Below are 9,416 nucleotides of genomic sequence, written 5' to 3'. Positions count from 1 at the left end.
GGTGAGTGACGTGCCTGTAGGGGGGTGAGTGACGTGCCTCTAGGGGGGTGAGTGACGTGCCCGTGGAGGTGAGTGACGTGCTGAAGAGATGCTCAGGCCCAGGCCAGGACTGACAAAGAAAGAGCGGCTGGAATGGAGCTGTGGAGGGAAGGGAGGGTGGGGGAACAGGTTCAAGAATTGAGTAAGTTAGAAATGAAGCTGGAAGTTTATTAATGGAAATTTTGAGCAAGAAAACACTTAAGGGCAAAGACAAATTAGAATTGTCAGAGGAAGGAAAACAAGTACATACAAAAGCGTGAGGGTGGGGAAAGACAGAAGATCTGAAGATTGTGTGGAAAGGATAGAACAAAAATGGGGATGGGGTGGGGAGAGCAGCCAGGGAGACAGAAATGTCCATTGGAGCACTTCCTCCTCAGATGGGTGGCACCCTCTGCGTTTTGCCATCTGAATTATAGGAGGAGAATCTCAAGGTCCAGAGGGACCTGGTAGCTTAGATACATTAATGCAGCTTGTTAGTTAACATCTTTCCTGCGTTCTGTTAGACTGTGGGAGGCCCGAATGGGAAACATGACATCTCTTCTTTTCAGGAGGCGACATAGGGGACTCGTGTCAATGTCAGGCATACGCACTGTAAGTGCTGGAATGGAGGGTGAACAGTTTGTATAACAGAAACGACGAGCTTGGTTTAGGCATTTAGATAAGGCCTGAAGAGGGTTGTGAAGCCAGAGTGGGTCTTGGAAGGTCGGTGCACTGGGCTGGGTGCGGTTTGGGAAGAGGGGAGAGCAGTGTATGCCACAGAAAGGACAGGATGAGCAAAGATTTGGAAGCACGTACAGTGCTCTTTGTAGGGGAAGTATGGAGACAGCTGACAGCAAGGAAGGACTTACCTGGTGGAACTGAGAGGAGCAGGAGGAAGTAAATGCACGACGTCAGCCTTTGTCGCAGTGGGCAGCGGAGAATCTTGCAGAGCGCTTGGGCAGAGAAGAAACATTGAAATAATGCTGGGAAGGTTGACACCAAGGTTCTTGCTTTTCCAAATAGAGAACATCTAAGAGGTACGGCTTTGGCTTGTCTGACGATTTGCTGTCGGGACTGCAGGCACCTGATCTGATCTCAGCCTCCACTGAGTGTCTTGCCCGAGCCAGTTGAGGGTGCAGGCAGCCTGTCAGAGCTGGCCAGCCGCTGGGTTCAGGCATAACTCTTCCTTCCTTTCTTTCAGAGGGGGAGCTAGTGGTCAAAGCGGAAGACCTTGCTGGCGCGCCCCTGTGCCCTGAGGTTCCCGTCACCTTCCCCTCTCCTTCAGCAACCACGGCAAAGGACGCTTTCCCAGATGTGACTTTCAAAGGCCAGCAGTCTGCACCCATGACGTCCTTCGGACGTCCAGCTGCTGACCTGGCTGAAGCCTCTGAGGGACCGGTGACCTTCACCCAGTTGGGGAGCTACCCCCTGCCGCCGCCCCCCGGGGAGCAGGTGTTCTCAGGACACCACTGTGGCAAGAGCCTCGGCCGGGAGGCGGCGCCGACCCACGAGTGCAGCCATGCCGGAGAGTGCCCCCCGCCCTGCGCCCAGTGCCCCAAGCACTTTCCACAGCCCGCTGGCCTTGGCAGCTCCCAGGACCCTGCCCGCGAGCCCCCCCCCACGTGCCCACACTGTGCCCGGACTTTCACTCACCCGTCTCGGCTCACCTACCACCTCCGGGTGCACAGCAGTGCCGAGCGCCCCTTCCCCTGCCCCGACTGCCCCAAGCGTTTTGCCGACCAGGCCCGGCTCACCAGCCACCGCCGAGCCCATGCCAGCGAGAGGCCCTTCCGCTGCACCCAGTGCGGCCGAAGCTTCAGCCTGAAGATCAGCCTCTTGCTGCACCAGCGGGGCCACGCACAGGAGCGGCCCTTCTCCTGCCCCCAGTGCGGCGTCGACTTCAACGGCCACTCGGCGCTGATCCGCCACCAGATGATCCACACGGGCGAGCGCCCCTACCCGTGCGCCGACTGCAGCAAGAGCTTCATGCGCAAGGAGCACCTGCTGAACCACCAGCGACTGCACACGGGCGAGCGGCCCTTCCCGTGCGTGCACTGCGGCAAGAGCTTCATCCGCAAGCACCACCTCATGAAGCACCAGCGCATCCACACGGGCGAGCGGCCCTACCCCTGCACTCACTGTGGCCGGAGCTTTCGCTACAAACAGACCCTCAAAGACCACCTGCGGTCGGGCCACGGTGGCAGCTGTGCGGGCGATGGTGATCCATCCACACAGCCGCCTGACCCGCCTGGGCCCCTCATAACTGAGCTCGAGACCCCTGGCCTGGGTGTTAACGAGGCCAGCCGTTGGTATGGGGAAGGGAGTGGAGGAGGGGGTTTGTGATTGTCATTTCATGGTTCCCCAAGCTCACAGCAGGCAGAAAGTCCGAGAAACCCCATGAGCCCCTTGCCCTGCAATGATGATTACCAGGCATGTCAGTGAATTTGAGGTCCTATACGTCTGACCCGACGGGCTGGAGTTCTGGAACTTCACCACGTTATAGGAACACTACATTTTGAAGCCCAGAGAGACCTGGAAAGGAGCCCAACATCCCCATCTTTTCAAAGATATCACATACGCAGGAGATAGAAGAATGTTGCAGAGAGGCTGAAAAGCAAGATGTGGCCACTGGTAATCCATCAGGGGGTAACAGGCTAGTGACAGATTGCAACTCTGGGTAGAGACTGGTACGTGAGGAGTGCCTCCAAAGCTCGAGGCCGGTCATGAGACATGAGAAAGAGTAACTAAAGCTTTTCTGTAATTCCTTGATAGGTAAGGTGGTGGTTGGAAGAAGGTGCTTGTTAAGTCTCTGTTATGTTACTTCCATGCTTCTCTTGATTCCACCTGAGATCTGTTCACAAACCTGTGTAGCTGCCTTTCCCTAAAACGTGCTAACTCAAAACTAAGTTTCCTAGGTTAATTCTTCTAATATATTGTGTTTAATACTGGGTGAACAAGAAATCTGACTTTAAAAGCTTTTTAAGGAGAGCAGTTCTTTACTTTCACTGGCTTGATTTGAAGCGTTCAGGCTCGTAACTGGCGTTTAAACTTCTAGATACCTCTGCCAAGGTCCTGGTTAAGAAATTGGTTAAGAAAGTGTTCTCAGCCCCAGCTTTAAAAGCTAGAGATATAAAATAGCTAGCATATCACTGACAGAACAGCCTGAAAACTTGTGTCTGAACCGTGTTTCTTAATCACTTGCATCAAATTCTTTTCCAAGCCAGTAAGCTGGCTTTTCCATTCCTGATGTCTGATACTCCTGACAGCCATCAGCAGGAAAGATCCCAGAACTTTCCAGAAGCGTTATGGAGTTTTGAAAGCACCAGTGGGACTCTCATCTTCCACTTCCTAAGTAGTGAGATGATAATAGTGTGGTAACACAGCTTTCTTGAGCCATCAGAGAGTGTATGTTCACCCCATCTGGCTGTACCCTACTGACAATGGACAGACTGAGGAGCTTTCTAGACAACTTAGAGCTAAGACCTGTGCATAGACAAGGACGGCCTGTTCCTGTTTGTTTCGCTTTTAGGGACCTTGGCTGCCATGTGTTCCTTTTTCAGTCATTCAGTCTCCTGGGAACATCTGAGCCTGGTCCTGCTCCTAAATGGCTTTATGACTGGGTGTAAGTCCCTTTCCCTTTACAGATCTCAAAATTTCATCTGCAAAATGAGGCTGTTGAAAAAAAATGAGCCTCTAGAAACTAAAAAAAAATTATAATAAGAATCTTGTAATACATTCCTTCTCTTGCCAAAATCCTGTCTATATCTGTGGCTTCTGTCCAGGCAAAGCCAAATAAAACAGCAAAATCAAAGCAGAGAAATTCTTGCTGAAACTTGACTAAAATCATTTTGATTTGTTTTACTCTTGCTTCAAGCCTGAGGGAGAAGACAGAAAGAGAAGGCAGAAGCCCTGTCTTAGGCAGAAAAGTTATTTATTCCTGCGCTCTTTTGTTTCCCTTGAATCTTTCTATGATGCCTGGAACCAGGTCGAGGATTTAGACAGGACACTTTTGGTGAAGTGATAAGGGAGAGACTCTTTTCCTCATCACCTGGCCCAGCGTTTCACCCCGCCTAGCTGTGTGTAACCGGCCTAGGAAGAAGTGTTGCCCCAGCTGTCTTTGCTCCAGGAAGGCTCTGTCTGAACATGCTACTCTTCAGGATAATCATAAAGCATCTGCTACATGCTGTTCACAGTACCAGGAACCATGGAAGACAGACATATGGGAGACTCAGTCTGCTGTCATAACTTACAGTCTGAGGTGATGCAAAAAGCCCAAGGGTACTTAGAACAAACCAAGACAGATTAAGGGCAGAACCCTGGCATATTAGGATTAAGAGCTTTCTAGCCAAAATCTAAACCTTCATCATGGGAAAACTCAGGTGTTCTGGGAATCCCAAAGGCAGGGTTCCAGCCTAATGGGTGACCCACTAGGAACTTGAGTGTTAGACTCCGCCCTGTTGTACCTTGATTACCCTCATGAAAATGCAGAGAAATGAAAAGTACTCTGTAGCTGGCCAATCCATTTTCTGAATGGATTCAAGCATTTGTCTAGAGTGTGCTGGAGGAGGAATTCCTACATCAGGTGTGATGTTGAACTAGACAACACCTAAAATTCCTTTTTAGGCAGAGCTTATCAGTGAAAAACACCTGTGGATAAAAATGCTGCAGGTGACTTCCACACCCATTCTGGAAGGAACTATAGCCAGCAGGGATCCAAACTTTGGCAAGAAGTGAACATAGCCCAAATACCAGTCTTTTAAGGAAAAGCCATGAAGCTGAATGTAAGGGAATGTGCAGGCCATCCCAGAAGGACAGAATAGGTGTTAATCCTAACCCTCAGCCCTGGTACAGACCAGGGAGTTCAGCCACATACATTCTGTTCTCCTTTCCCTGCATCAGTCCCCACTGGGTAGAATTCCAGGCCAGCTCTAAAGAGTTTGTTTGCTTAAGATTCAAAGGTGTATAAGTAAAATGGATCAGTGAAAAAGAGAAGCTAAGCTCCAACAGAAAAGTTCAGTATGGAGAAGAACCTCTTGGCCCATTGAGGGTTCCTGAGAGAAATTGTGTTTAACTCTGGAGTTGAAGAAGAACCTGAGGATGGATTTCCGTGACCATACAAAATAGGAAAGAGGAAAACCCAGACATAGGCTTTTTGGAAGTCTGCCTCCGGGCTGAGAAGTCAGCTCTGTCACAAATAGGTACCATCTCCTTGACCTCTTGGAACATTGGAATGGCTAGGGGATCCAGGTGTTCAACATAACCAAATTCACCCTGCTTACTAAGTTCTTTGTTGGCACCAGTGAATGAACCTCTGGTTCAGCCACAGACCTGGAACTAAGCGGAAGCTGATTGCTTATACAGAAAGTGGAGGAAGGTCACTGCAATCCTTCTCTGCTGGCTTGATGCTGGAAATGCCTGAGCTGGACGCTAGCTGGAGCAGTGCTCCACATAACTTCCCTCCACATTAATAAGGAAGTCTGCAGAGTCCCTGTTGGGGGGCTCTGCTGGGCTTCTTTTCAGAGCACTTTAAGAGACGTGGGTGTCCATGTCCATTGCAGTCAGCACCTGATCCTGGGCCTAGTGGGGAGTAACAAACATTCACTGTCTCAATTTGCAGAAGCCTTGTTGATAGAAAGGACCTGAGATCACAAATACTTCCTCTCAGCTCAGATTCTTCCCCTCTCCCTCAATCATAGCTTCTTAGACAATAACGTCTGCCTGAGGGTTGTTCAGAAGCAATGAGTAAAAGCCTTTTAAAAAAAGAAAAGCTCTATGGGAGAGGACCTCTGATATCATTATGTGTGTTATGCGTGCTTGGTGGATGCCTGCGTGCTTGGTGGATGCCTATGACCCTGATCTCTTCACTCTAGTTCTTGTAGCCAAGGAAGCGACCACTACTTTTCATAGGATTTACACATAGGGCCTTTCTTCATCTTGGGATATGTCCGGCTCTTACAAGCAAAAAATACTCAAGTTAGGTCAGACTGGGGGAGGGGGGAGCACATGAGGCCTTAACATAAGGATATGGGTGGGTTAGTACAGCTAAGTGGTTAGAAGCATAGACTCAAGTTGGACCTAGATTCAAACCCTGGCTTCATCATTGGTAACAACTGGTGTGTTACTTAACCACCTCCGTCTACTTGCCTGTAAGATAGGGATAACACCCATGTCTCAGAGGTGTTAGGGTTAGGAGGAAACCTGTGTAAGGTATTTAGCACAGAGCCCAACACTTAGAAGGTGCTCAGGATGGTGGCTGCTGGGAAAGATTTTACAGGACCAGAAGGTGGTAAGACCAGGCTGAATTCCAAGTGGAAAGTGTCGAGAAACGGGCACTCCACGAGGTGGCTGCTCTCTGGCTTGCTGGGCACGATTACTTGATGCCTCAGCTCTTTACCTGCTGTCGTCCTTTGCTTCCATTTAGTGTACTCTTACTCTTGTCTTCTGTACTTAACGGTTCCCCAGGTTTCTGTGTGCCGTGACATTGTGTGGCTCTGACTCGGCTTTTCTTAGTTCAGATTCTGAGAAGGAAGTGGCCTAGCTCCTCTTTCTATACCAGACCACAGAAGTTTTGAGCCAGCCCTTGGGTTGTCCCTTGCTTTGGCTTCCCTTGGGTTAGTGCTTATCTTGGTTCAGGCAGCTGTTGTGGGGAGGGAAGTCACACGGCCCAGTGGATTCACTGGGGAATGGGCGCATGGTGGCAGAGTAGCATCTCTAGTACTGCCAGCAGGGGAGAGGATCTGTTTAACCTATATGAGGGTTTCTTAAAAGATTTCCACCTTATGTGCACCATCACAGACCAGAGCTCATTGTCTCTTGCATAAAGGACCTAGAAGGTGCTGTTACTGGATCTTGCAAAAGCAGTAATTTGTCACTTTCTAGCCTGTTATTCCTCCCTTTTTGGCTCTAGTTTCTCTTTAAATGAGCAGCTCAGGCCACAGTCACTCATACACACACAACAGAATTAATGTGTATCAACTTGGTCAATTAAATGGCTTCTTCAAAACAATTATTTTAATCCTAAAACCACCGAAGAAGGCAGATGGCTACAGCCCAGTCAGAGAAGCCCTACAAGCAGGGGGCAGCAATCCTTTCAGAGAATGCCAGGTTACATTTCAAATAAAATGCTAAAAGCTCAGCTTATGTGGCTTCGTGTTTGTTTACTAGCAAAGCCAGAATTCACAGCAGAATCTTGACAGATTGAAAAATTAAGCCACCCAGGAGAGTTTGTTTGGTTTTAAGAAGATTTTAGGGTATATTTTTGGTTTAAAGATTATCTCGGGGCAGTAGTTTCAGGGGTTCATCTAGCGTTCGTGGCTCCAGAAAGACTGGAGTCCATGAGAATTTGAAATTCTGCATTTTCCCCCTTTTGATCAGGATTCTTCTATAGAACCTTTGATCTAAATGTTCAGTGATGGTGGCCGGGCACCATCTACTTCTGGTCTCATGGCAAAGGAGGCAGTTTTTCATGGGGTTAGCCACACATTCTATTTCCTCCTCCTCTTCCTGAGGCCCTTTCTTCCTCTGTCTGTTGTTCCGGGTGAATAGAGACCAATTGTTGTGCCTTGGATGGCCGCTTGCAAGCTTTTAAGACCCCAGGCACTATGCAATCAATTAGAAGGTAGAACAGAATCACTAAACAAGTTATTAGGCCAATTAACTGGGATGTCCCATGAAAGCATGACCCTAAACTTCCAAACGAAGAAACCAAATCACATGAGGCTTTTGGTTATACATAAGCAGGCTCAGCAGCTACTCTTTTTTTTTTATCATTGTAAATGTATCACACAACTTTTGCCAATTCAACTTTTTACAGGTGTAAGTTGCAGTTTTTTGTTTTTTGTTTTTTTTTTTGTGGATAGGGAAATGAAAGGAAAACACACCAAAATAATGACGATTGTGGATAGTGGAGTCATTCAGTGGTTATTTTTTCCTGTACATTGTATATAATGAAATACCAATAACCAGTTTCCGTCTAGTCAGTTTCAACTCATGGCGATCCTGTGTGTGTAAGAGCGGAACTGTGCTCCACAGGGTTTTCAAGGGCTGATTTTTCAGAAGTAGATCATCAAGCCTTCTGAGGCACTCTGGGTGGACTCGGACCTTCAACCTTTTCTTTAGCAGCCAATTTTTTTTTCTTTTTTTTTATTATTTCTTAAGTTTTTTCCCATGAAAAAATTTATACATACATTGTTATGTGACTCTAATTGCTCTCCCCATACTATGACAGCACACTCTTCCTTTCCACCCCTGATTCCCCATGTCCATTCAACCAGCTTCTGACCCTCTCTGCCTTCTCATCTCACCTCTGGACAGAAGCTGCCCATTTAGCCTCTTGTATCTACTTGAGCTAAGAGGCACACTCCACACGAGTATCACTTTATGTCCCACAGTCCAGTCCAATCCCTGTCTGAAGAGTTAGCCTCGGAAATTGTTTTATAGTTCCGGGCTGATAGAGAATCCAGGTGCCATGCTTTCTGGGGTTCCTCCAGTCTCAGACCATTAAGTGTGGTTTTCTTACTAGAGTTTGAGTTCTGCACCCCACCTTTCTCCTCCATCCGGGACTCTGTTGTGTTCCCTGTCGGGGTGGTCATTGATGGTAGCTGGGCACCATCTAGTTCTTCTGGTCTCAGGCTGATGAAGTCTCTGGTTTATGTGGCCCTTTCTGTCTCTTGGGCTAATACTTCCCTTGTATCTTTGGTGTTCTTCATTCTCCTTTACTTCAGGTGGTGGGACCAATTGATTGCATCTTAGATGGCTGCTTGCAAGCTTTTAAGACCCCAGATGCCACTTACCAAAGTAGGATGCAGAACATTTTCCTAATAAGCTTTGTTATGCCAATTGACCTAGATGTCCCCTGAAAGCATGGTCCCCAGACCCCTACGCCTGCTAGTCCCTCAAAGTGTCTGATTGTGTTCAGGAAAGTTCTTAGCTTTGGTTTAGTCCAGTTGTGTTGACTTGCCCTGTAGTGTGTGCCGTCCTTCCTTTCACCTAAGATAATTCTTACCTACTATCTAGTTAGTAAATAACCCTCACCCTCCCTGCCCACCCTCGTAACCATCGAATGTTTTCTTCTGTGTTTAAACCTTTTCTTGAGTTCTTATAATAGTGGTCTTATACTATATTTGTCTTTCTGTGACTGACTAAATTCACTCAGCATAATGAGTTCCAGCTTCCTCCATATTATGTTTCATGGCTTCATCGTTGTTCTTTATCATTTCGTAGTAGTCCATTGTGTGGATATACCATAGTTTGTTTATCCGTTTGTCCGTTGATGGGCACCTAGGTTGTTTCCATCTTTTTGATATTGTGAACAGTGCTGCAGTGAACATGGATGTGCATATATTTATTTGTGTGGTGGCTGTTACTTCTCTAGGATATATTCCAAGGAGCAGGATAGC

General features: G+C 47.8%; 1 protein-coding gene across 2 annotated transcripts in view; it reads left to right on the top strand.

Annotated features, from left to right (window-relative positions):
- ZNF398 (zinc finger protein 398) overlaps positions 1-7,329 on the top strand; it is a 9,225-nt gene extending 1,896 nt beyond the window's left edge. For both annotated transcript variants that reach the window (XM_023736864.1, XM_023736863.1), the window contains one exon: positions 1,220-7,329. In XM_023736864.1, the coding sequence (XP_023592632.1) occupies positions 1,220-2,361 (1,142 nt within the window). In that variant the 3' untranslated portion in view covers positions 2,362-7,329. The remainder of the gene's footprint in view (positions 1-1,219) is intronic.
- The last annotated feature ends 2,087 nt before the right edge of the window (positions 7,330-9,416 follow it).

The sequence above is a fragment of the Trichechus manatus genome, unplaced genomic scaffold (assembly GCF_000243295.1).
Source record: "Trichechus manatus latirostris isolate Lorelei unplaced genomic scaffold, TriManLat1.0 scaffold00093, whole genome shotgun sequence".
Lineage (NCBI taxonomy): Eukaryota > Metazoa > Chordata > Mammalia > Sirenia > Trichechidae > Trichechus > Trichechus manatus.
The sequence above is the reverse complement of the archived record's forward strand: the minus strand, read 5'-3'. Positions and strand labels throughout refer to the sequence as shown.